This window comes from Tachyglossus aculeatus, chromosome 11, assembly GCF_015852505.1.
Source record: "Tachyglossus aculeatus isolate mTacAcu1 chromosome 11, mTacAcu1.pri, whole genome shotgun sequence".
NCBI classification, from domain to species: domain Eukaryota; kingdom Metazoa; phylum Chordata; class Mammalia; order Monotremata; family Tachyglossidae; genus Tachyglossus; species Tachyglossus aculeatus.
In genome coordinates, this window is record NC_052076.1 from 67,352,042 (window position 1) to 67,380,016 (window position 27,975).

The window sequence follows — 27,975 nt, forward strand, 5'->3', positions numbered from 1 at the left end:
GACCTCTGCGCTATCCCCGGAGGCAGGGAGAAACCGGCATGACCTCAGTACAGTGCTCTGCACACAGTAGGCGCTCAATAAATACGATTGAATGAATGACCTGGGGAAGCAGGTTCAGGGGCCGAGGGTGGCCCTAGGGTAAGAGAGGGGAAGAGCACGAGAAGAGAAGAGAGATACTAACAACACTAACGGTCGTATTTAAATGTCTACTGTGTGCCAAGGACTGTACTAAGCAGCTACAAGTTAGGTCATACACAGTCCCTGTCCCTCAAGGAGCTCATGGACTAAGTGGAGGAGGGATCACCAACCTGTACATGTATGTTGCCAACTTGTACTTCCCAAGCGCTTAGTACAGTGCTCTGCACACAGTAAGCGCTCAATAAATATGATTGATGATGATGATCACAGATATTACCTATTTTATAGATGAGGAAACTGAGGAACCGAAGTGAAGTGACTTGTCCAAGGTCACGCGGCAAGCAGGTGGCAGAGCCGGGATTGCTACACAGGTCCTCCGACTCCCAGCCCTGCGCTCTTTCCACTGAGGCCGTGCTGCTTCTGTGAAGTTGAGAAGATACTCACCTAACCTGTCCTTTGTATACGGAAGGGAGGTTGTGGAGTTTCCGTTAGGGAAAGTTTCAGACGCCGGGTAGAAAATGGTCTGGCTAGTATTGTTTAGGACTGGTTTTTCCTTGAAGAGGCTCCTCCTAGACCCGGGGCTCGGGAGTTATTCGAGTTCCATCATCTCACCTCTCGGCGGGAGAAGTGAGAAAGACATATCCGGTTCAAGAAAAACAGGAAAGTTTTGCTCCATAAAACATTAATAATATATTTTAATGAAAAAAATCCTTAGTTTCATGTTTCTATTCAAAGACACTCAAAACTAGTTTTTCCCTGCCCTCCCCCGCCAACTGCACCTCAATTTTCAACTTTATAATAGGACCAGTTTGGAGGATTTTTTTTTTTGCATTTTAAAACCCTTTTTTTTAAAGATTAAACAACCAGGCTAGCAAAAAGGTACTCAATACATACTTTCCTTATATCAAACAAGCTAGTATTTCAATACAATGTACCTATACAGAATATATACATTACACATATGATCACAAAGCAATCACTACCAGGCTCAGAACAGATCTGGAAAAACATGATATTCACATTGATTACAATAACTCTAAAAATGATTGTAACGTTGAAACGGCACTTAGTTTACAAAAAAAGTCACAAAAATATATATATAGCCACCAAGAACTATGGTTCCGGAAAAATACTAATAGCCAGATACTAGTATATAAAATGTGAAGTGTATCTCAACATCGTATACGTTAAAAAAACAAAACCAACCCCAAACCGAAGAAACCAAAAGAAAAACGAAACACCTCTTCGTCGAAAGTCAAACATGCCAAGTTAACTGAGCCGTGGCCACGGTCACCGAGAGAAGCCGTACTGTGAACGAGATGACTGGATACAGAGCTGGCGACGTGGGGACTGACACGGTTGCTCAGGGTACACACGGACACCCACCGGCTTAATGAAATTCACATTTTTCCCCCCGGCAACATCCTCCCTCCGGGGTCTCGCCCAACGCCAGGGCCCGGAATGAGTGCGGATGCCGTGACGGGCCGCGGGGACGGGTCGCCCCGGCCCCGCTCCCTCGTTGCCGGGGGGCTGTAGGTAAAATAGTAAAGCATGCATCAGCGAAACGAAGCGATCCCAGCCATCCGGCGGGAAGACGGCGCGTGGGGGACGGTTTCCGCCTTGGCTGGCTGCACTCCAAAGAGCTGCAGGCTTGAGGTCAAGCCCGGTCTATCCCCTCCTCAAACTACTGCGGCGGCAGGTGGGTAGGTCCGGAACCCAAAACACAGTGTGACCGAAAAATCCATTTTGTGGCCCAAAGACATTCCCCCTTCTCCCCCTCCCCGCCCTTCACACCTGTCTCTTCAGGACATCGTGCGCCATCCACCACTGATTTCTTCTAGCGCCCTCGGACTAGGCCCTGCGATTTCAACTCCAAGCGAAGCGGCTGTGGAGAAGACACCACCTCTGCTTCCGAAAGTCTAAAAAAATGGGCATTTTATAGAATAAAAAACAAAAGAGGTCTCTTCTAAAAGCATCTTTCACAAATATATAGATATATATATATATATATATTTTAAATATTAAAATAGGTGACCTAGGACTTCTATAAAATGGCTTTTGAAAAGATGGTGTATGTGACAGCGGGACATACACAATCCTCCAGGCTGGGTAATAAGGTGCCAAAAAAGCGCCCTAGAAAGAGGCAGGCAACATCCGACATGCCGAGGGGGCACCAGCAACTCCCGAAAAATTAAACGTAGTCTCGGAAATTCAGATCCCCGCCCAAAACTCAAGTTTTTACTCTGTTTGGGACCACGGTTCTTTTCACTGGGAAAAAAAAAAAAAAACCCAACTCTTTCAACGTTCAGCATCAGAAGCCATCACTTTGTAAACAAAAATGAACAAAGTTCACGGTCTTGCTTCCTAATGTCATTTCTCGCAGACACCCGGAAGGTGACGCAGTGCAATTTTCGGAAATCTCATCGACCCTTCTCTCAGTATGAGAAACCTTACGTAACACCTGCCAACTTGAGAGTTAAAAGGAGAATTGCAGGGAGAATTGAGAAGTGAAGTGCACGTTCTAAAATAGTAAATGACCAGAAGTGCCTTAGGAGACTGGCCTCCTTTTGAAGCGGGCCCAGCTTCCACTCCTGCCAATTGCCACTTAATGCCCAGTCACGTGACGGACTTTGGCATCCCGCGGTTCCCAAAGCAGGACGGCGGTCATTTGCTCAACAATTTTAACTGGGGGTGGGAAAGAGGAGTTTCCCAAAACACTGTTACCAGATTCCACCTGGGGATGGGACATGTCCCTTAAAAGGGGAATTTAAGAAGTTAATCAGCGTCAAGGTTAATCAGCCAATAAACTCAGTTTCACAGGGAAAGCCAACGATTGGAGGATTTTGGAATGTCGAGGAAACAAAAAGCCCTTGAAAAAAACAAGGATAAACTAAATTGTGTCTACACCCATTTGCCTGAAGGCCAAAGTGCTGTAATCAATCAATCAATCGTATTTATTGAGCGCTTACTGTGTGCAGAGCACTGTACTCAGCGCTTGGGAAGTACAAGTCATTCTGTATGATGATTTACACTCCAACACTCCAACGGCAACTTATCCTAGGAGATTCATAGCCTTAAGAAAATGATTCACAACTCTCTCATCTTTATACAAAAATCCTTATGTGTTTCACGGAATCCCTTGATATCTGTGAACTGTTATAGTTTCTTTTCCCCGCACCGTACAAACGCAGCTCCCCAGACAGTGAAATGATGCAGGGCAACAGAAATAGAATGCCAGTTTGGGAAGAGAGTTAAAAATGCACTAACTTAATAGTAGAAGGCAAAATATGACTGAGGAACCTGACAGACAATGAGGGGAACATTTTTCTTTTTCGTCTGTGCCTCAGATAACCATGATGAGCTGGGGAGGATGGGAGGGCTGGAGGATGGTGGTAAAGGGATGATCTCAGTTTTTATCATTATTAAATAGTATTTGTTAAGCACTTAGTATGTGCCGAGCACCGTTCTCAGCGCTGGGATAGATACAAGCTAATCAGTGTGGACACAGTCCCTGTCCCACATGGGGCTCGCAGTCTTAATCCCCGTTTTACGGATGAGGTAACTGAGGCACAGAGAAATGAAGTGACTTGTCCAAGGTCTCAGAGCAGACAAGCGGCACAGCCAGAATTACAATCCAGGTCCTCCTAACTTCCAGACGCATGTTCTGTGCACTAGGCCAAGCTGCTTCTATGAGATTAAAAGTGCCCTTTCCCCGAGCCAGGATGGCCGTTGGATTTCACGAAGTGTTTCACTTTCTGAACCATCTCGGCCCCCTGAAAATACGGCGCAGACCGAGGACCTCCCGCCTTCACGTGGACAGGTCATACACCCTTTTTATATGGCTCGACGGGGTAAGGTTTTAGATAGCCACGTTTTTAGACAGGCGAGAGTTAAGATCAAAGGAAAAACAGCCTAAAGAAAGGTGGGTCCGTTTCACACTTGGATGCACTGACTATATCTTACGCCAATAGCCCTTTCGGAAAAATAGATTTTCCACTCTAGCAACGCTTGAACTTGCCCCTAAATGAAAATGTGGAGCGAAAACTGCCTATAAAATGAATGCGGCTAATACTTGGAATCCTGCAAACCTTACCCACTTCATCGTCCGCAGATATTTTTCTCACTGTACAGAGATGAGGGAATTAGAACAGAACCGACAAGTGTGATTTGATTTCCAGAACTCCCCCCAAAGTTTAAAGTGGAGTACCCCCTGTGGGAATGAAAAGCAATTTCTCTCTCTAGTGCTGGTAGGGTCCCAGCGAGGACTACAGACAGCTTTGAATAACAGAGGCAGAGCTTTCAAATAAGAGAGGCAGAAACAGATTCTCCCAGGGCATTTGGAAGTGGGATTCACCTTTCTGGGCCTCCAGAGCATCTTTTAGTACCATTTGCTGATGTGATGTTGTCCCCCAGAGACCTAAAAGGGTTAATGCTGCTTCCAAAGGTGCCCAGATGACGATAAATGGGTCACCTGCAGTACGGTCAGTGGGTTAACGACATGTTCGACTTACAAAACGGGCACTGTTCAAATAAATACGGGCAACGAGTTTTAGCAGGCAAGTCAATGGGCAGTAAGTGACACATTCACAATGAACTTTGTCAAATATAAGTCTTAAATTTATTATAATCACTGACACATTTCACTGCTTAATCAAAGTAGGATTGATTTCACCCCAAAACTCTCCTTTATGAAAGTAAAACTGGGAATTTGATTGGAATACAAATTCTCTGCAAGACCTAAAATTACGATTAAAAGCGAGCCCATCAATTAAATGATTTCGAGGACGATAATTCTTAGAAATGTTTATCAACAGATCGAGACGGCCCTCTTTCCAAAGGCAATTTAAAAGGCCTGGGAGAAACATACTGGTGATGTGAATGCCATTGTGCTTTTTGTGGAACAAAGGGTTGGACAGCAACAGAGACTGAATTTTAACAATGACGTTGTCCTGCTCGATTCTCCCACTGCCACAGGAAATTGTCACTGAAAACAGAATGAACCTAATCCGGCAGCTCCAAAATATCTGGCACTTTTATTCACGTCCAAGGGTCCACTACATATCTGATGGTTGAAAGATGGAAAGGACTAGCCTGAAGGAGATCATTTTAGAAAGGCAGTTTCCCTTGTGCTAAAACTTTAAGCCCTTTAAAAGTTGGGTATGTGACTTCAGGTTCACCTTCCTGGGACATCGGGAGGAGACAGCTGCATTCAATGTTTAAAACGAGAGTACATTTTGACGTAGTTATTTTTGGAGAGAAAATACTTTAATAAGCATCGCTATAACTGACTGGCTTTTAATCACTACCGATATGAAAACTACTAGGTTTACACGGCTCACTCCGTCATTAGATTTTTCACATCCTCTTGAGAAAAACCCACTTCCGTGCCTTTCAGGAAAAATAAGGCGTCAACACTGTCAAAAACAGCCTCTGATCTTGGCTTTCAAAAACCCCAATCTCAGAAAATGAAAGGCACTAAATTCTCCCAGAACACGTGTTTGGGGGGCCGAACGCCGGAGGGCAATTTGGAGCGCTCTTTGGACTACATGTGGCTCTCGGGATAAAAGGTGGGGGTGCCCGAGCGGGGCTGGGCAGGACCACAGCCCCCCGGCGTTGAAGGAGAATTGAGCGTACCCCCAAACCTTCACGTGTCAATGTAAAACCTCAGTGACCTAGAAACCACGCTCTTGACTTGCATCCTTTTAGCAAAATACTTGTTAAAACGTTCATTAAGCAAAATCTAGCAAGGAAGTAATCAAAGCACAATCAGATCCATTTAAAAGACCATCTCTCGATAAGTCATGGGGTGTGCTAAAATTTGGGCTGCCGACTTTCCACAAAACCCCAAATCTTTGGAATTCACAGAATTTACCACACAGAAATCACTGCTCCTTGTTGACACGCATCAGCAGTGCTCTGCTCTTAAGGCAAAGTACGCCGTGAGCATGCTACGACAGCTGCCACGTGTTCGGGCCTCCGACCCCTTTAGTGGTGTAAAGATGTTAAAGAGAAAAGGCCTTACTTAGGGAGGTGACCTCAGCTTCTCCTCCCAAACTATAAACAATCACCTGATCCCTGCTGTTACACAGTGCAGAGGAGGGAAAGCTAAGTTTTTCTGAAAAAGAAAGCAGGGGAGAACACTCTAACATATCTCCCCACTCCTTCCCCCACCCTTATGTACTGTGCCAAACTTCTCAGTGAATGGTACTGCCTGTTTCCTTCTTATCTTGGCTCTTATGATTTTATAGTCATCTTTTTTTTTAAAAAAAGATGTTTCTTTCAAAATACTATGGACGAATCAAGACAAACTCACGAGGAAAATTACCAAAAGAACCCCTGCCTTGTCCAGCCAGTTGAAGCTCTGCAAAAGGCAGCCCAGTCCACTGCAAGTGTTCATTAGGTTGGACACTAAACATCCAGCTAACATCAACACCGGAGAAGCACAAATTAGCGAGAGGCCGTTATTACCTGAAATTCTGTCAGGCTTGAATAAATATGCTTTGTGGAAGCAGCCGAATGCCACTGGCTTCAAAGGAGTTAAGCAGGGAGTTGGTGCAAGTTGGGGAGAGGGAGGTCAGAAAAGATGAGGAATAGAAAATCATATTCGAAATCTTTGGAATGCTTAACAACACTTTAACTTCCACTTCCTGGGGACTGACCTGTGAAAACTGGAAGGTATTTGGTGCGGTAACATGTTTTTCATTAGGTAGTAAAAAGAATATCCCTTGTTAGATGTTAGAAAATCTGAAAAGGAGTGGAACAGAATTTGGTCAAATTGAAAATGGGCAAATTTTTCTTTTGAAACAGGAAATCGGTACCCTTACGGAGTTGACTCAAGCCTCCCTTTAATTATGCACCTTGCCATTATGTCCCAGCTCTCCGTGACTTCCAGTGGGCGTTCAGACCAAGAGAGCTGTCGATGCCACTTGGCGACATGGGGATCAACCAAGGTCCAGGAACAAAAGTTCCACTTTCCTGGTGAAACTGAGGATAGTGATGCTTACATGGCTCTGGAGTCCCCCAACACTAATGTAACAAAAATCCCAACTCTATTATTGGGAGTTAATTTCCTAATCGGCAAGACAAACGCACAGTCGCCAATTTAAGGCTTTACACGCTATTTCGGCCCTTGTGGTGATTCTCCGATTGGTGCGGACAGCCTTACGAATGTCAATCAATTTAGAGCCTTTCGTAAACCCAGAAAAGTGGAACTGCAAACCCTTTACTTTATTGCTCTCATCCTGCGTGGGGCTGTAGATATGACTTCTAATAAACTTGGAAATGGTTTAAGATGTTTTGGAGCAGGGGCAATTTACCACTGTCAAAATGGGCTTTTTGTAAACAATTCCCCTGCTGGGTAAAGAACTTGGCCTCCACTAAGAATTCCTTTTTTCTTAAAAAAAAAAAAAAAATCCAAGACAATATACTAAAAACTCCCCACATTACCAATATGTATGTATTAACGCAAAAGAACGCCAATATTTTTTTTCTTCAGGAAATTTGGTACGGAACCATCGGCTGCTGGAAATAGCAGACTGTAAATGGGGCAGGGGGTAGGAGCGCCACATCCTCCCCAGGGAAAGGCACTCTGGATGGGACAAGAGTTGGGTGGCTGGCTGCCTGGACCACCTGGCCCAGCTTCACACCCGGTTCCCCCCTCACCTGACAGCCACTGTCCAGAGTCCTGCTTGCTGGGAGGGGCAGGGCTCACTGTAAGCCTCGGTTTATTAGTTGAGGGGAAGGAAGGGGGGGAACCCCCGGAACCCCCCCCCCCCCCCACAAATAACTCACTGTTGAAACGCCCCCATAAACTGGGTAACTTCCACCAGCCCCTCAACCTCTCTAGGGACACTCCTACCAGGAAGAAAACCGATTTGGATTAGAAACAAATGAGCCAATAATCAACAATCACAGCTGAGGTCATTTCTGTATGTGTCTTTGTGCACATGAATATGTACACGGAACTGCAGAATCCCAAAGGATCTCTGTTAGACTTGGACTTACTCTTCTCGCTGCCTACCTAGACTCACGGCTTTGTCGTAAGCAAACCATTAAGACCGATCCTAACTAAAGTTCCTTGCCTTCCTCCGCAGAAGCAAAGCAAGAAAGAATTTCTTATGGGTGGGGAGGGGGAGGAGAACCACCAAAGGTGGGAGCACTTGTCCCAGTATGAATCTACTCGTCACAAGAGACCTTAAAAAGGTTGATGAAGCTTCAAAAAGGCAATTCTGTTAAATTTCAGAAATGTTTACACATAACCATTTGCCAGGAAAGCTTTACCGGAAACACTTGAAGAAAACAGCAGGCGTTACTACAAAATGTCACTCCGCGTTCCAAGTAGAGGGTTAGACACCTACTCGGGACATTGGTTAAAACTCTACTCAGCCACTGATATCCGATGCATTCTTGCATCTTAGGCAGGTTAGGGAGTCTTCAGCTTTCTTCTTTCCCCAACGGGGCGGAGCAGTGAGAAACATAACCTGCCCTAACAGTGGAAGAAGAAATTCGTCAGTGTTTTAGAGTCAGTTGGTTCTCTGGAAGTGTATCACAGCTTCTATTCTGTTTTGACATGGTCTTACTGTGCACTCAGTCTTTAAAGAAGTGATCGCTCAGTCGTGAGAATGTGACATCTGTTGTCGTTTTCTATTTAAAGCATAGCTAGCGGAGTAAAAGGGGAATTCTTTTCCCCAACCCTTTTATGTTTGTTTTTTTTTTGTTGTTGTTGTTGGTTTTAAATTAAATTAAAAAATATACAGGACCAAGCACAGGCACTTTCCAAAAAAAAAAACAAAAAATGAAGCCAAACCGTGAAATTACTCAATAGTAATAGAAGACAGCTCTGATTTTGGAGGGTCGTCTCTGGCTGCCTCAGCACTGGAGCTGGTCTTTGGCTGCTCTGGCATGTCTTCCTCCTTTTCTGCCAGCCCACCAAGAGACCCCAAGGGGAAAGTGCTTTCGCAATTTTGAGTCGACGAGACCTGTGAAATGACAGGCATTTGGACAGAGGAGTTGCTTTCAAAACTGTGTTCTCCAAGCTCATATTGAACAAGGGTCTCTTCCTGCTCCTGATTTAAGTAGTCCGGCACTAGGAAATCACTAGACGAGGGATAAAGGATGAGAAGACAACGTTACTTTTATAAAACAGCAAATCCAGATAAATCCTTTTCCTTAAGAGTTAACCCAAAAATGCTTTTGGTGACAAGGAATGTAATTCAGAACTGAATTACTAGAATCTAGGTAGCCAGATTCTTGGCTGAAGACTGAAATTCAGTTTTTCACAGTGGGCAACCAAAAGACTCAGCTTTACGTGTTTTTATTCAACTTTATCTGCTAGTTTAATTTTCCTCTGGAAGCCTAATGCTCATTATAGGCAGGGAATTCATTCAATCGTATTTACTGAGGGCTTACTATGCGCAGAGTACTGTACTAAGCAGGTGGGAGAGCACAATATGATGATAAACCGTCACATTCCCTGCCCACAACGAGCTTACAGTCTACAGTGGGGGAGACAGACATCAATACAGACAAATAAAATTACAGATATGTACGTAAGTGTTGTGGGGCTAGGTGGCCGGGGAAGCAAAGGGAGCAAGTCGGGGCAACGTCGAAGGGAATGGGAGATGAGGAAAAGTGGGGCTTAGTCTGGGAAGGCCTCTTGGAGATGTGCCTTCAATAAGGCTTCGAAGGGGGTCTGCTAATTCTTCTGCATCGTACCCTCCCAAGCACTTAGTAGAGTGATCTAAACATAGCAAGCACTCAATAAATACCACTGATTGCTTGATTAATAGCCATCTCTTTCTTTCCAGTTCAAAAACCGTGAATGATTTTCAAATGCTTTAAAAAGTAAACGACTATGAGCCCAGATTCCTGGACATATCCAAGGGAAAATGGTTACGAACTTCTCAAAAGAATTCTGGATACTATCCTGTGAGAGGGAAATGAAAACTAGGTTGATAGACACCCTTCTTATTTGGAAACACACTACTTGAAACTGTGCTGGGGGACAGAGGGCACTGTGATTTGGGAAGGAAATGCCAGCGTGCTAAATTTCAAGTCTTTAAATGTAGAACTTGAGGGGAAAAAAGGAAAGTTAACTGAGTAACTAATGGGCTGAACAAAAGTCAATGGTGAGGTCTCAGGGCTGGAACAGGACTACCAAGGTGATTACATTGGGAAAAAAAAAGATTTAACGGGCAGATGATGGAAACCACAGGTCTCTAACATCCTGAAAAATAACAACAGTAGGCACCAAAGATTCACCTTGACAATGACATAGAAAGGGTGCTCACACATGAGGTGGAAAAAGGGTAGTCCTCTCGGAGAGGACTAAAATTTAAAACAACTTGGAAAATTGGACAGTCTGAACCTCAAAGGATGAAGGTCAGTATCAATCAGAACAGAGCGGTAAAGGATAGAGAAACATGGAATACAGACTAGAGAAACACAAAATCATTACATTGGGAGGGACTTTTGGGGATTATCTTGCTTCTTGGCATGTGAGTGTCTAAATCAAATATGGCACTTCTTGCATATTTAAGATCTCCCCTGGTTGCTCCTGTAATTTTCGTTGGACACAAAGGCAGCTCAAGAATTATTCTTTCCTATTTAAACCATTTTCTGCATTTTCAGTCCTCTGAGGATACTACCATAACTGGTCACTCATCTCCAAAATAATCTAAAAACTGGAAATGGGTAAAATCTCTCAAATTAGACGCAATACTAAAATAAGCCTTTGGTAAAGCAGAGTACTGGATTTCTTCCTTACTAATGCGTGATGTATTTCAGACACTCCCTTCCTGAATCAAATATGGCACTTCTTGCATATTTAAGATCTCCCCTGGTTGCTACTGTAATTTTCACTGGACACAAAGGCAGCTCAAGAATTATTCTTTCCTATTTAAACCATTTTCTGCATTTTCAGTCCTCTGAGGATACTACCATAACTGGTCACTCATCTCCCAAATAATCTAAAAACTGGAAATGGGTAAAATCTCTCAAATTAGACGCAATACTAAAATAAGCCTTTGGTAAAGCAGAGTACTGGATTTCTTCCTTACTAATGCGTGACGTATTTCAGACACTCCCTTCCTGAATCAGAAAACCGGTTACTGACATATTCAGGTAGGGGTTGACTATTGTCTCCCCTCTCCATGCCCCACAGCTTGATACCAAAGCTTTGCTTATCCTTTGTCTTTTATTCCAGAGTTAGCTCTATATGCCATTATCCTGAATAACAACAGTATGGCTACTTCCTTCTACTATGCCTCCCTTCCTAGCTAACTGGCGGGAACTGGTGTGGGATGTAATCAAAAGCTTTTCTAAAGTCGATGGAAAGTGAAATATGAGCTCCTTTTGGGCATTTTTTGATTTTGCTCTTCCCAACCTCTTAGTAGAGTGCATTGCACCCAGAGTTGGGGACTCAACAAGTGCTCAACTACTAATAGTAGTATTAGTATTGGCACATCCGCCAAGCTAGCTCTCTTCCTCTCTTCAAAGCCCTACTGAGAGCTCACCTCCTCCAGGAGGCCTTCCCAGACTAAGCCCCCTCCTTCCTCTTCCCCCTTCCCCCCCGCCTTACCTCCTTCCCCTCCCCACAGCACCTGTATATATATGTTTGTAGATATTTTTTACTCTATTTTACTTGTACATATTTACTATTCTATTTATTTTATATTGCTAATACGTTTTGTTTTGTCGTCTGTCTCCCCCTTCTAGACTGTGAGCCCGCTGTTGGGTAGGGGCCGTCTCTATATGTTGCCAACTTGTACTTCCCAAGCGCTTAGTACAGTGCTCTGCACACAGTAAGTGCTCAATAAATATGATTGAATGAATGAATAATAGATAAAATTTCTTGGTCTACACAGCCTGTAACTACTATGCAAGGAATTTGAACGAAACCAAGATTATCAAGCAGCAGGCACTGGGGATAGAGCACGGATCTGGGAGCCAGAAGGTTGTGGGTTCTAATCCCAGGCTCTGCCACTTGTCTGCTGTGTGATCTTGGGTAAGTCATTTCACTTCTCTGTGCCTCAGTTTCCTCACCTGTAAAATCAATCAATCAATCAATCAATCGTATTTATTGAGCGCTTACTATGTGCAGAGCACTGTACTAAGCGCTTGGGAAGTACAAATTGGCATCACATAGAGACAGTCCCTACCCAACAGTGGGCTCACAGTCTAAAAGGGGGAGACAGAGAACAGAACCAAACATACCAACAAATTAAAATAAGTAGGATAGAAATGTACAAGTAAAATAAATAAATAAATAAATAGAGTAATAAATATGTACAACCATATATACATATATACAGGTGCTGCGGGGAAGGGAAGGAGGTAAGACGGGGGGATGGAGAGGGGGACGAGGGGAGAGGAAAGAAGGGGCTCAGTCTGGGAAGGCCTCCTGGAGGAGGTGAGCTCTCAGCAGGGCCTTGAAGGGAGGAAGAGAGCTAGCTTGGCGGATGGGCAGAGGGAGGGGATTAATGGGGATTAAGACTGTGAGCCCCATGTACGACAGGGACTGTGTCCAACCCAATTTGCTTGCATCCACCTCAGTGCTTAGTACAGTGCCTGGCCCGCATTAAGCGCTTAAATTCCAGAATTATTATCAAAATAATTTGGCTTTGATTATTCAAATATTTCAGGCAGCAGATTTTTTTTTTTGGACTGAAACTCCCAGATAGGAGGCTACATAGCTGTTTCTATAGAGTCGGATTCAGGAATAGGTTCTGACATGTCGAAAATAGCCTTTCGGGTGGAATATGAGTAAGGATTGTGGCACCGTTCTTTAAATTTATCAATGGTCAGATCCTAGTAGCATATGGAATCTAATTTTGCTTTCTAGTGTATGATATCTATATAGCATCCGCAAGCTCACTGTGGGCAGGAAACATGTCTACCAACTTAGTTACATTATACTCTCCCAAGAGCTTAGTACAGCACACTGCACATAGTAAGCGCTCAATACGTACGACTGACTGACCGTAAATATAAAGGGGACCATTAACACGCCTAAAAAGGGATAGAAAATAAGGCTATAAAGAAAAGCAAATGGGCATATTTAATGACATGCATGTATATGAAAGGCAATCCAGATGAAGAACAACTTTCCAATTCCGCTGAGGGCCGAGCAAGAGGAAACCAGTTTCTGCTCAGCAAGGGAGATTTTATTTATTTATTTATGTGCTTGTTTAAAGAAAACACTGTCACTTGAATACTGGATGGAAGATCATGGGAAGTTGTGGAATCACTTTCTCTGGCATCCAGGAACAATAAGAGAGAGCATCACCTCTATACTGGATGGAAGATGATGGGAAGTTGTGGAATCCCTTTCTCTGGCATCCAGGAACAATAAGAGGGAGCATCACCTCTCTGGAATGCTACAGGCGCAATCCTGGATAACTCTCCCGGTAGAACTTCGGTGATCCGGGCTAGGCCTGTAGAAAGGTGGGCCACGGGAGCAACCGAGGCATTTTGGGTCTCTTCAAGAGAAAGAGGCCTGCGGCGCTCAGCTGACAGAGCAGCAATGGTGCGGTATATGCAGTCCTCTCCCTCGGCCAAAGTGACAGGGAGACTGGTCAGCCATGGGCCCTGCTCCAGATCTTTGGCCCCTGTAGGGTTTAGCTGTAGACTCCAGTCACTCTAGAACTATTTGATATGTTCCTTGACATGTCTAAGGCTCAGGGACTTGGCCAGATCTGTGTCTTTGTGCATTTTGGCCCACAGAGGAGACCCAAGAGTTTAGAAGTGTAGAACTTGCTTATCCCACTGGATTTTTCCGACTACCACCTACACTGCATTTCTGGTTGCTTATTCCAACTTGTACTTCCCAAGTGCTTAGTACAGTGCTCTGTACGCAGTAAGCGCTCAATAAATATGATTGATTATTATCTCAAGTCATCAATCTTCAAACAACAATATGGGGCATACTGGATTTCAGTTAAGAAACACCTCCAGCAAGGAGATCAACTCAGCGTGGTGGCAGTGTAAGATTTTCTTTGTTTTTATGGAAAGAATCACGCTGGGCACTTAAAGGGTACTCGGCTACTCCTTAGCCTGGCAAAAGGCTGCCATGTTATTGGGTATTTTGGTAGCAAAAACCTAGAGATCAATGTGCTTTTGTTTAAGCAAACCGGATGCCGGACTGAGACGCACATGCACGCAACGGTGTTTTTACAAATCCTGCACAAAGAAACCACTGTGTTCTCCGACTTTTTTGCAAATAAGCTACTTTCTATACTGGCAAAGTGCAAGTAGACACAAGCAAGGACAAAGAGGAAGGAAGAAGAATCATCTTTAAAAGGAAAAACTGATTGGGCCTTATATAGAGGAGTCTTCCCCCATAAATTCTTCAGATTAAGTCCTTGATGTTTTAAAGTAGCCACCATTGTATCCACTTCAGTGTAGATATGTACCTATACTTCTTATTTTAAGGTTAGGTGACTACACACTGCAGGACTGTATACATGTATATATGTTTGTACATATTTATTTATTTACATATTATTTATTTATTTACATATTTATTACTCCATTTATTTATTTATTTATTTTACTTGTACATATCTGTTCTATGTATTTTATTTTGTTAGTATGTTTGGTTTTGTTCTCTGTCTCCCCCTTTGAGACTGTGAGCCTACTGTTGGGTAGGGACTGTCTCCATATGTTGCCAACTTGTACTTCCCAAGCACTTAGTACAGTGCTCTGCACACAGTAAGCGCTCAATAAATACGATTGATTGATTGATTGACTGAAAAATGCATAGCTCCCATTCAGAGCTTTCCAATCTTTCTCAGAGTGATGCAATTGACACTTCTCAACACCAAGTTGAAGCTTTTACTCACAATTTAAGAATCCCAAATGGCACAATGCAAATTATTTTCCCTACACAATGACTTTATCAATTGTTTGCCCATATTATAACCCAGCCCTTGCTCCCCTTTGCTTAGAGGGGACATTGTGGGTCAGTAAAGGAACTGCAGTAGAGATGTGAATTATGGTACAACTACGCACGTTGACCAGTCAGCCCTTTCACAGGCCTACATTTTCTGCTCCTTGCTCCGACTCCTGAGAGGGTCCCTCAGGTCAGAAAAATGCCTAGTTCATCCATTCTCAATACAAGGAGGGAATCGGGGAGAATTGGAAGGACTGAGCCTTAGTCTGAGTGCCTTTCTGCCCCTGAGGGCTTCTGTGAACCCGTTGTTGGGTAGGGACCGTCTCTATATGTTCCCGACTTGTACTTTCCAAGCGCTTAGTACAGTGCTCTGCACAGTAAGCGCTCAATAAAAACGATTGAATGAATGGTTCTGGGCTGGGCTCTACCTGGGGTGTCTTGGTTCCTTGGGTGAAGCATCCTCTTTCCCCTTTTTTGGCAAATCCTGAAACCTCTTGCTTGTCCTCTTTCTTTTCTGTTCTTTTATTTGTGATTTGGGAGGTAGGGGTGGGGGTGCTTGGTAACGTATGTGGGTTAATGCTTCCTTTTTCGTCACTGCGTTCCCTCTGAATGGATGTATATGAGGGGATGATATGCCAAATTAGATTGGCAACGGAACAAGGAGTTGGTGAAAGACAGAGGTTGGTGATCATTTTTGGAGAACTGTAACTTCCTGGAAACTTTCCAAAATCCCAGAAGGCTTTTCCCTACACAGGATGTCATTTAAATTGGAAAAAAAATTCCTGGTTTTCCTTAATATCTCAATTGTTAATTGTGAACAGTGAAAAATTCCTTATCTCATAAACGATCATTTGGTTTCTCATATACTCAGCATATAGTCAGCCTAAAGTCTGTGTATCTAGCAGTAAATCACATAAACGTCGATAATGAAAATTCGCTTATGCTTTACTCAATTCAATGATTCTAGGGTTTCAGCTTCCAGGGAGCCCTCATGTATTAGGAAGAACAAAGTCAAATATAGGATGACACCAGGAATCAAAGGAAAATCGCTTTCAGTTAATCTTTGAACTACAGCCCTGACATATTTGGGAGGTCAATATCAAATGAAATCGTATTTCTAATTAGGAAAAAAAAGTATGTAATGTAACAGGCTTATCTACACTCTGAACTGTGAAAACTGTTTAGATGCAAATAACTGTGCTCATCAGCAGGACTATAATTAATAACAAAGAGTAATAATGATAATAATGACATTTGTTCAACGTTTACCATGAGTGCTTAGCACAATGCTCTGCACTTAGTAAACGCTCAATAAATACCATTTATTAATGTGCCAAGCAATGTTCCAAGTGCTGGAGTATATAGAGGAAAATCATGTTGGACACAGTCCCTGTCCCATTTGGGGCTCACGATATAGGTAGGAGGAAGTTGTATTTCGTCCCCATTTTTTAATGGTATCTGTTAAACATTTATATTCATTCATCCATTCATTCAATCGTATTTATTGAGTGCTTACTGCGGGCAGAGCACTGTACTAAGCGCTTGGGAAGTACAAGCCGGCAACCTATAGGGACGGTCCCTACCCAACAATGGGCTCACAGTCTAAAAGGGGGAGACAGACGACAAAACAAAACATGTAGACAGGTGTCAAGTCGTCAGAACAAATAGAATTAAAGATAGATGCACATCATTAACAAAATAAAAAGAATAGTAAATATGTACAAGTAAAATAGAGTAATAAATCTGTACAAATATATATATATAAAGTGCTGTGGGGAGGGGAAGGAGGTAGGGCTGGGGGGGGATGGGAAGGAGGAGAGAAAAAAGGGGGCTCAGTCTGGGAAGGCCTCTTGGAGGAGGTTCATTCAGGGGGCGCATCTACTGAACACTGGTACTTATTGAGCGCTCACCGTGTACCGGGCACGTGGGAGAGGGCAGTACAGGAGGTAGTGGCGTGCTTCCAGCCTACGAGACGTCGTTGACGGGGGCGGAAATGGCGAGGGACGGAATAAAAGCAACAGGGAAGGAGGCGGGAAAAATCGGGGAAGGCCTCTCGGACGAGCTATGACAAGCACTGTTCAAAGCACTGGCACAGATACAAGATTAACAGGTTGGACACGGTCTCTGTCGCACATTGGGCTCAGTTTACATAGGAGGGGGTAGGACTTAATCCCCATTTTACAAATGAGGAAACTGAGGCACAGAGAACTGAAGTGACTTCTCAAGGTCACCCAGCAGAAAAGTGGCAGAGCTGGGATTGGAACCCAGGTCCACTTGACTCCCAGGCTTGTGCTCTTCATTAAAAAAGGCATACGATATTCAGAACCCAAAATCAATACACAACAGATAAATAACGAAAGTTTAAGGTTTTGAGGAGAAAAAAGCAATTGGGAAAGTGCTGAGATGTATAACCTCCTGAAAAAGAGGCATTCATTCAATCGTATCGATTGAGCGCTTACTGTGTGCAGAGCACTGTACTAAGTGCTTGGGAAGTACAAGTTGGCAACATACAGAGACGGTCCCTACCCAACAGCGAGTTCACAGGCATCTGAATGAGAGACACGGTAATACTAGAAAATGAATTCTACAAAATATGACAGGCACAAGTCCAAGTAAAGAACAACTGCCAGGGGAAGTTGGAAATGTCCCCTTTCCATTTTTTTTTTATACCCTAAGGTCGTTTAGGGAAAGAGGAAACAATGGAAACAAGGAAAGGAGTGCAAGTCAGGTTTGTCTGTACGATTAGGGGAAGGAAAAAATGAAACTTGAGTTTTAAGATTGAATATAGCACAGGGTGCATCCCACATTTTGCCTGTCACACCAACCCAGCTAATACACTAAATTTAAACAAGAGCCCCCTAAAGAAATATGAAATGTAGGAAAAAATGGTCAAATATCCATTTCCATCCTGAGACTTAAGTCATTAAATATTGTTCAGCATAACCTGCTACAATCAATAGGCATTTAATACATTTTCTAGTTAAGATTTATAGACAGGAGAAACTAGGAAGAATTCTTTTCTTCATCACCTTTTCTTTAGCATTAAAGGACCACTGAAAGGATAAGTGAGCTGGTGACTGCAAAAACAAAAATAATCTTAGTACTTGACATTAAGAAGCCAAAGGTAGACATTTTAATACATTTTTTATAGAGCAGATCAGAGATTACGGACAGTGGCGGTAAGAGTGAATGTGACTGCAGTTAGCTGGCAACCTGACAGAGCACAACAGGCTGCCCTGAAAGCAGGAAAAGAGAGTTTAGAAAAGCAGTTTCCCTGGTTAGGTTTTTGTTGGGCACCTCACCTGCTCTGGAAGTAGTTTGCTAGCTCTGACGCTTCATGGTTCAGACTCCTCAGGTGCACGATTAAATTGCCAGAGTTGGTGAACATGGCGCCACATGTTTTGCACTCGTAAATCCTAGGCTTGCGGATAATGTGCCGGGAAACCCGCATGTGGTGTTTATATTCCCCGAAGGAAGTGAAAGTGGCACTACATATCTGGCACCGGAAACAGCGTTTACCTTCGTGCTTCAGGCGATGCATCTTTAGCGAGTAAGCCCGGGTGAACTTTTTCCCACAGCGGTCACACTGAAATGGTTTAATGCCTGTGGGATGACAGCGTGAGACAGTGTCACTTGGAGAAACAAGAAATGATTTTTGCCTGTTGAAGGAAATATTTTGAGGTGAATCCCACACTATCAAATGGACATTTTATGGCAAACTGTCGGGCCAGCTGCCACGACGATGTACTCTCCCAAGCGCTTAGGTCAATGCTGTACACCCAGAAAGCGCTCAGAGACGCAGCACAGCCTGGTCATCCCGGCTCCACCGCTTATCTGCTGTGTGATCTTGGGTAAGTCACTTCACTTCTCTGTGCTTCAGTTACTTCATCTGCAAAATGGGGATTAACACTGTGAGCCCCATGTGGGACGGGGACTGTGTCCAACCCAATTTCCTGGTATTCCCCTCCAGCACTTAGTACAGTGCTTGGCATGCAGTAAGGGCTTAACAGATACCGCAATTATTATTATTAAATCAATAAATACCATTGATGATGGTGAAACTATGCATTAGCATTACAGTGGTGGCAAAAACCAATTACTCAAAATAGTCTTAACACTGCATGTGAAACCTGCTTGTGAAACACTTTACAAAGCTATACTAATGCACTGTCTCCTTCAAAGAGTCACTTCTGCGAAGAGTAAACCGGGTTATAAAGGCTCACAGCAGTTAGCCATAGATGACAAAACTCCTTTCTACTTTCCCAGTTGAACGGATTGTAACTATGCATTTGAATCTGGTCACGCTGTAGCACTCCCAGGCACATTCCAGATGGCAACTGCTGCACAAATGTGCGTGCGCGCACACAAACACACACACCACGCCTGGCCCCGTGTTTTCGATGAGGGCCGCGGGTGGGGAAAGCCCTCCCACCCACTCCCCACCAGGGCTGAAATGAAGCCACCGACAACAGTTTGTCATCATCATCATCATCATCATCAATCGTATTTATTGAGCGCTATGTGCAGAGCACTGTACTAAGCGCTTGGGAAGTACAAATTGGCAACAAATAGAGACAGTCCCTACCCAACAGTGGGCTCACAGTCTAAAAGAGTGGGCTCACAGTCTAAAAGGATTTTTGTCAGATTTTGAAAGCGAGGAAGAAACAGACCCCCTGAGCAGACAATGAAAGAAGTTATCGGAACTGAGAAATCAGCTTAGAGGAACCACTTAAAGGAGTGGTTGCAGATATCGCTGAGTTATTTCATTCATTCAATCGCATTTATTGAGCGCTTACTGTGTGCAGAGCACTGGACTAACTGCTTGGGAAGTACAAGTTGGCAACATATAGAGACAGTCCCTACCCAACAGCAGGCTCACAGTCTAGAAGGGGGAGACAGTCAACCAAACATATTAACAAAATAAAATAAATAGAATAAATATGTACAAGTAAAATAAATGGAGTAATAAATATGTACAAACATACACATATATATAGGTGCTGTGGGGGGGGAAGGAGTTAAGGCAGGGGGATGGGGGGGAGAGGAAGGAGGGGGGCTCAGTCTGTATTTAATAATGATAATAATAATGATGGCATTTATTAAGCGCTTACTATGTGCAATGCACTGTTCTAAGCGCTGGGGAGGTTACAAGGTGATCAGGTTGTCCCATGGGGGGCTCACAGTCTTCACCCCCATTTTACAGATGAGGGAACTGAGGCCCAGAGAAGTTACGTGACTTGCTCAAAGTCACACAGCTGACAAGTGGCAAGGCCAGGATTTGAACCCATGACCTCTGACTCCAAAGCCCGGGCTCTGTTTGCATCTCCATCAAATGAACCTTTGGCCAGCGAGGACTTTACCGGGCTTTATTGCTACAAGATGCCCAAACAGATGCAGAAAAAGTTGTGGTTTGGCACCAGCAGCTAAAATCTTGAGATTAAAAGTCTTGCATCAGTTTTCAAGAAAGCAGATGAACTGCTAAATACGACTGAAGCAGAACTCGTCTCTCTGTTAGGGTCTAAGGTGAACAGAGGTTTTCAGGAGTTAGCCTGTTACCAGGTACTCTCATAAGAAGGATAAATTCTTCACTGAAGTTGAAAATCCAAAGCCACAGTCACGGCAGACGAGCTTCTACTTTTGCAACCATGGGTAAAGGAATTTCAAAATTAACTTCCCGAGAAGTTGAAAAATGGATCCTAATGTATAACATGTTAGATCACTGGAAAAATAGAACCCACTATACAACGACATTTTCAAGGGACATAACCCGGGTGTATCACGGGTTACACCTGTACTATATATTCCAATATCTACGCCTTAATGGAAAATGCTGGATGGTTTGCTATCCCACTTTTGTTAGGAGAAATGAGGAAAGAGAGGCACTAGACAAAGTCGAAGTGACAGTTCAGCTTCTGGCATGTGATTGTCTTAGAGGAGCTTTGGAATACTGTTGGGATGGGATGGGTTGGGATGTCCACTTTGGAATTCCTCCTGCTGCAGTGAATGGGCCAGACCTCATCGGCTTGTTCTCATCAACTCCATCACCCACCTCTAAGAATGCATCTAAGAAAGACATAACAACGGTAGCTCCTTGTTTATGCCATTTTTTGACAGTGGGATCTGACTGACTCTCACTTTACTGCAGCAACGTGAATGCTCTTCTGTACATCGACAGGGGAACAGAACATTTTGTGACATTTGTGACTTCCCAATGACCCAGAACAGTTTTTCTGAGAGACTCAAAAAGAAATGTGTTCATATAAGTAAAAGTAAATTCTTTCATGAAGCTCCAAAATTTACTTCAAACCATTAACTGTCCATTTGGATGTTTTGTGTTCTTCAGTTCATTCAAATTTTCAGAGTCTGATTACCCAGGCCTCTTTCCTCCCGCCCCCTTTAATCCCCCTGCCTTTCTTTTGCTTATTTCATCACTCCAAAGTACATCCCCAGAAAGTGAGCAGGGGAAAAGAGCATGGGGGTGAAAAGCCAACCCCTTTTGATACTTATTGGCTAGTCTATGAAAAAATTGATAACAGGGGAGGTCACTGGACTTTTCAATTACATATGATTTGGGGATTCCGTGCATCCCAGTTTTGATGGCCACTTTTTTTCTAAAATAAAAAAAAACATTTTATTAGCTCATTGTAGTCAGTGTTTTATGACGTGGGTTTGAGGAGAAATGGTGGCTCCCCTATGTGTGAAACTTGACTGTTGCACAATGAAAACAGGACCTTGGGCACCCCCTGGGACTCTCCCCTACTCAAGATACCTTCCTAGGCGGGAGGGGAACTATGACAAATGGTGTGGGGAGCGCCCTGGGAGGTGCTCATGTCATCAGAGCTCTGGGGTTCCCCCCGGTTTCCACAGCAGCAGAGACAGAAGAAACAGGGGCCATGGAGGGGGAACCTACATGAGACAGGGGGAGGACACGGGGAGGAGCAGCAGGCTTCTCTTGTGCTGTTGGTTTTGGTATTTGTTAAGAGCTTACCATGTACCAGGCACCGTACTAAGGACTGGGGTAGATAGATACAAGCTAATCAGGTTAGACAAAGTCCGCGTCCCACACGGGGTTCACAGTTTTAAACACCATTTTTTACAGATGAGGTAACCGAAGAGCAGAGAAGTTAAGTGACTTGCCCAAGGTCACACAACAGGCAAGTGGAGGAGCTGGGATTAGAACCCAAGTCCTTCTGATTCTCCAGCCCATGCTCTATCTACTAGGCCATGCTGCTTCTCTCCGGGATTCCCACTGGGCCAGAGATCTGGAAATGAACAAGTGGTATCTCTGAAGCTTGGGAACACCACCGAAGGGACCACCAATTTTATCAGGCCCCATTGCTACACCCCTAAATCCATAACAACATCGATGGAGTTAGGGTGGAGACTGTCTACTAACTCTATTGCACTCTCCCAAGAGCTTCGTATGACACTCGGCATACAGTTAATTATTAAGGGCCATCGAGTTGTTTCCGATTCATAGCGACCGCAGGGATATACTTTCTTCAGAACGTCCTGTCCTCTGCCATAATCCGCAACCTTTCTAATGGTTCTTCCGTTATCACTGTTATGGTCTCTATCCTTCTAGCTGCCAGTCTGCCTCTTTCACGTTTTCCCTGGACTTTTCCTAGCATTGGTGTTTTCTCCAGAGAATTAGTCCTCCTGATTATGTGTCTAAAACACGCTCATCTAAGTCGAGTTATTTGGCCTTCCAAAGACCATATTAATTTAATTTGCTCTAATATCCATTTGTTTGTTTTTCGGGCAGTCCACGGTGTTCGCAAAGGTCTTCTCCAACACCACATTTCAAAGGAATCGATGTTCTCTCTATCCTGCGGCATACAGTAGGTGCTCAAAAAATACTCTAGGTCGATACTGTACTACTGAAAATAATACTTTAGGTTCACAAAGCACCTTCTTTCCAGGTATGTTGGTGATTTGGGTTTTAGAACGACTTTCTTGCACTGATCACCTCAATTAACATCATTAAACTTCACCTTAAAATTGGCTGTCAGTCTTGGCTTTGAAGTTTTCTGCCAGCTGCCTCCCTCTTATCCATTCTTTTTTCTCCTGTTACCTGAGCCTTTCCCAACACCAATCACCTAGTCATGCCTTTCCTTCTGCACAGAACTCAATTCCATATCACTTTTGCCATACTGAATCCCTCCCTCCCATACCTCCTAAATAGCCACATCCTCCTCTTTCCTGATCGTTCCATTCTATCAGCCACCTTTACAAACAGAGGTCTTATCTATTTAATTGCTTAGTTTTGTTTGTATAATTTGAATCTGTGAGCTTACTCCTTTAGTGCACATCATCTGCCTGTTTTTCTCCCTGTTAACTGCAAGCTTCTAAGGAGCACAGATGGTGTTTTTGGCCTCTGATGTGCCTGGTACAATGCTCTTTTTATGCAGCGACTGGTGCTCCTGATAATGACGGTGTATCTGCATACTCTGTGCTACGGTAGTTACCAAGGACAGGTACAGTCTTTAACTCGGCACGGACTAGAATCCACGTCTTCTTATACCAGCCTCCGGTATTTTTTTCAGATTAGAAAGGCTGATTTTGGGAGGTCATCATGCTCCTGGTTTATTTAGAATCTTCCCCTTTGCCCTAAGAAAATTAATGTGGGAACCACAAAGCTAGTCAGTAAAAGGGCCCTACAGATGAAAAATTACAGTAGGATTCAAAGTCTTTATGCCCTGAATACGCTGGTTAATGTTCCAAATAAAATTACAATACCTTTAGAGGCCGAACTACTTCCATCGACTGAGGATGATTTATATGAAGGGCTTTTTTCCCAAAGTTCAGAAACCTCTACTGGATATAAAATCTAAGAGCGATCATTTATCAAATGAAATCTATGTGCTCTCTAAATTACCCACAAATACCACAGAGAAACTGACATTACCTGAGTGGATGAGCATGTGCTGTTTGAGGTTCTGAATGCGGGTGAATCGGACCCCACAAGTTGGACATTGGAAAGGCCTATCTGGACCATTTGGGCTTGGTCTTTCTGTGCTGCTGGTAGAAGGAGCAATGTAGAGCTGGTAGGGGTACTGAACATTTTCCAATCTAAAAGAAAAAAAAAAGGATCCAAACTTTCACTTACATGATGGTTAAGACAAATGCTAAATGCCTTTCAAATACATGTTTAATAATTGGTAGAGAATAAAATCCTCCACTTGTAGTACTGAACAATCTGTACTGCAAATTCACAATGCCCAGAATCTTGTTAGCCTTGACATGACTAATATACCACAAGAAATGTTTTGACATATGGTAGTCACTTAATTTAGACAAAGAGCTTCCCTGAGCCCAAAGATTTCTCAGCGGCACATTAGCATTCATTACACTGAAATGTTTTATAATTGCTGGACACAAAATCCCATGACAGAATATATAGTTGCATTTCATAGTCTACATGTCTTCTCATCTACTCAATCTCTGGGTTGGATCCTAATTACCCATTGTAGATTTCACGTGTAGTAAGTTTGAAAATAATATTTTACGGAGAATTAGCTTTCGCTCATCCCATTACAAAATTTCACACTTTCTACACAAGATTATAAAACATAATTGTGAAATTTGGGCCTCCATCCAACCACTACATATTATGGAAGAGTGTAAACAAGGACACAACTTTCAAAACCAGGACTTTTAAGCAGAGTAGGAAATCTTAAGAGGCCGAGGGCAAATCCAAGAGTTCTCCCCCACATTGCCCTTGATGGTTCAACAGCTTCTTTCCACTTTTTGGAACCATTTTTTTGCTCAGACACTCTCCCTGGTAATGCCACATCCCAAGTGTGGCTCACTTTAGGTTTCTCCATCAAAGTTCATACAAATAAATTCTCAATCTGTAGAATGCCTGAATTCACAGCACTTGTGCTGTTTTATTAGTAAAAGTTAGTTGAAACCCACTGAAAGCTAGCTGCATTTCTTCAAACCCACTGAAGTTTTTCAGTTTTTTAAGCCTTCTCTCCCAATCCTCACTGGTCACGATGCCACTGGGCAATCCATTAATTCTGGAGCTGCAACTGACTTGCCCTAAGTGATCTGACCCTTCCATCGTGTTGAAGCCAGCAAGAATTTCCCATCCTCAGGGATGAAAGAATAGCATAACTCACCCGAGCAAGATTCCGGCAAAAAAAATTATTGCCGAAAGGGGTACATTATCTGGAGTCCCAGCACCTCTCCACCATGGCTAGGCCCAATTTCAAACCAACCCACAAGGGGAATTGCCAAGTTCCAACCCGGGATGTGGCTTCAGAGAGTCCGGCACGGCAGGGAGTTGAGGGGCCTGCATGCCGGGGGGCTTGTGAGGAGCAGCGTGGCTTAGTGGAAAGAGCACGGGCTTGGGAGACAGAGGTCGTGGTTCTAATCCCGGCTCCTCCACTTGTCTGCTGTGTGACCTTAGGCAAGCCACTTAACTTCTCTGTGCCTCAGTTACCTCATCTGTAAAAAATGGGTATTAAGACCGTGAGCCCCAGGTGGGACAGCCTTGCGTCTACCCCAGCACTTAGAACAGTGCTTGGCAAACACTAATCATCACTTAATACCAAAAAAAAAAAAAAGAAGCAGCACAGCCAGGGCTGGAAGGGAGTGTAGTGCACCTCTCTGGCGTGGTCTGGTTCAGTCTGACCCCATTCCCTCTCCAGCCACTCAGGGCCCAAATTGCCGCCTCCCAACTCCAACCCCAAACCCAGACATCATGCTGTTTCTGGGGAGAAAGGAGGGTGTTGAGGAAGGGTGAGAGTGTTTCTGGCTCTCTTCCTCTCTGCCATCACCACTGCTTGCCTTTGAGCTCTAGCTGGGGGATGCTCTGGGCAGAAGTTGGGGTGAAAGTAGGGGTGCGTTCCAGGAAGGATGAGATCGGACAGCTTCTGGCTAGGGTGGCAGGAGACAGAAGGGGACAGAGGCAAGTAGAAGGGGGAGGAGGGAGATCTTGCGTTTAAGAGGAGGGATCAGCCCGGTCCTGAAGTCCTTGTGTGGCCTGAATGGAAGAGTTGTGCTTCCAAGCTGTGGGGAGACAGCTGCTCCAGGTGTAGGCGGGAATAAGTGGAGGGGGACAGGGGCCCTGGGTTTTTGTCCTCTGAGCCCCTCCCCCCCTTTTTATATTTGGCCCTGCCTTAATCCAGCCCACCTTGTGATGTCACCTCATTACACTGGTGCCCCGCATGTGCAGCGCTTTAAACTGGAGTAAAATTCCCTACAGAAGATCAAGATATTTAAAAGCTTATTTTACCCCCACCAACTGGTCAAAAATATTGGAAGGACATGTTGAGTTCTCCAGAGGGCAAGTGAAATGTGGTCACTGCGCACAATGACTGCGGCTTTTAGCCCGAGTGGGAATTCTTCTTAGAAAGCCAGGCTCAAATCAAAGGTGGCATAGCTTAGGGCGGCCAAGTCTCACAAACTGAAGAGCAGTAAATCAAAAGTATAATTCGGCTGAGGTCTGCAGAGCCAAAAAAAATTCCTTGAATTTGGACAGCGTGAAGAGAGTGGGGATGGGGTGACGGGAGGGTAGTGAGCGGTGGCAACAAGCCAGATACAGCTGGGCCAGGGGCTGGGGCTTGCGAGCCACAGTTTGGCCACCACTGGCATTCTAAATACTCTGAATTCAAACATTTTATTGTCTAAAAGTGACTTTACTTCTACAGATCATGTGTTAGAAATTTAGAGCTGGCCTAGGGACTAATTTCCAGTGTGTGTGGACAGCAAACCTCATATTTGTCTGAAATGCCTGGCTAATTCTGAACCACATCATGGGATACTGACACCACACCATAACTCTGCTGCGTAGGTTTGGATTACCATTTTGTGGCTGAGAGCTAGTAATGGAGAGAAAATGGGACCTAAATTGGGGTTCTGGGGTCCTTGGGGGAGGGGGAAGGAGAGCGAGACAGAAAGGGAGAGGGAAAGGTGGTCCTCGCTATCATCAGAGGGAAGCCCCACCCCCTGTGGGGGCACAGTCCACCTGAACCACATTCAGGATAATAATAATAATGGTATTTGTTAAGCACTTACTATGTCCCAGGCACTATTCTAAGTGCTGGGGTAGATACAAGGTAATCAGATTGTCCCAGATAGAGCTCACAATCTTAATCCCCATTTTACAGATGAGGTAACTGAGGCACAGGGAAGTTAAGTGACTTGCCCAAAGTCACAGAGCTGATCAATGGCAGAGCCGGTATTAGAACCCACGACCTCTGACTCCCAAGCCTGTACTCTTTACACTAAGCCACGCTGCTTCTCTTGGGAAGGTTGGGGCAATTTCCCACCCACCATGATTATGCCTGAAATGCCTATAGACTGCCCTGGGGTAAATACTTAGATAATGTTACTAATGGCACTTTTGAGTTGTTTTAAGTTTCAACTTTTTTGTTGTTTTTTTTTTTGGGTGGGGGGAGGTTCTGATTACATTCTTTTGCATCTCTCCCCATTTAAGCCTATTAAGCCCTCTGTAGGCCAGGAATTGTGTCTGGTTTCCATTTGAACACCCCTATGCTTCCTACAGTGCTTTGCTAAAGCACACTGCAGGCATTTAACAAATGTTGATGACATCAAAAACACCTCCGAAGTTATTGTAATTTGCTCCATTTTTGTCTGGAAGCAGTTTAGCGGTGAGGTTTCCATGCTTTGGGACTGGGCTGGCAATTTCCATTGATCCTATCCCGTGGAAACACTAGCTTTGGTTCATTTAGCTGAGCTACAATCCAAGGTTTTGAGGCTAGAAATTCAGACAGCTCTGCCTGCTCTAAATAATTAGGGTACGGTTCCTGGCAAAAGGTTTTCTTTTGATGTGCGGTTTGGTAGAGCAAGCCTCTCCTTCGCAGAGGAGGGCTAAAGGAGAAGCACTGTTCACAGACTACACCATTTAGAGAAGTGTGAGATCCCTTCAGCAGGGTGGTCTGAGAGAGAACAGGCAATCCAGATGGTTGGGAGACTGC

At 44.0% G+C, this 27,975-nt stretch overlaps 1 protein-coding gene across 2 annotated transcripts in view; it reads right to left on the bottom strand.

The window, feature by feature from the left end:
• Nucleotides 1-7,931: 7,931 nt before the first annotated feature.
• ZBTB44 (zinc finger and BTB domain containing 44) overlaps nt 7,932-27,975 on the bottom strand; it is a 71,455-nt gene continuing 51,411 nt past the window's right edge. Inside the window, exons 4-6 of one of the 2 annotated variants that reach the window (XM_038754643.1) lie at nt 23,937-24,100; nt 18,331-18,631; nt 7,932-9,234 (exon numbers count right to left, since the gene is read on the bottom strand). In XM_038754643.1, the coding sequence (XP_038610571.1) occupies nt 8,952-9,234; nt 18,331-18,631; nt 23,937-24,100 (748 nt within the window). In that variant the 3' untranslated portion in view covers nt 7,932-8,951. The remainder of the gene's footprint in view (nt 9,235-18,330; nt 18,632-23,936; nt 24,101-27,975) is intronic. The other variant, XM_038754644.1, reaches the window with a different exon arrangement.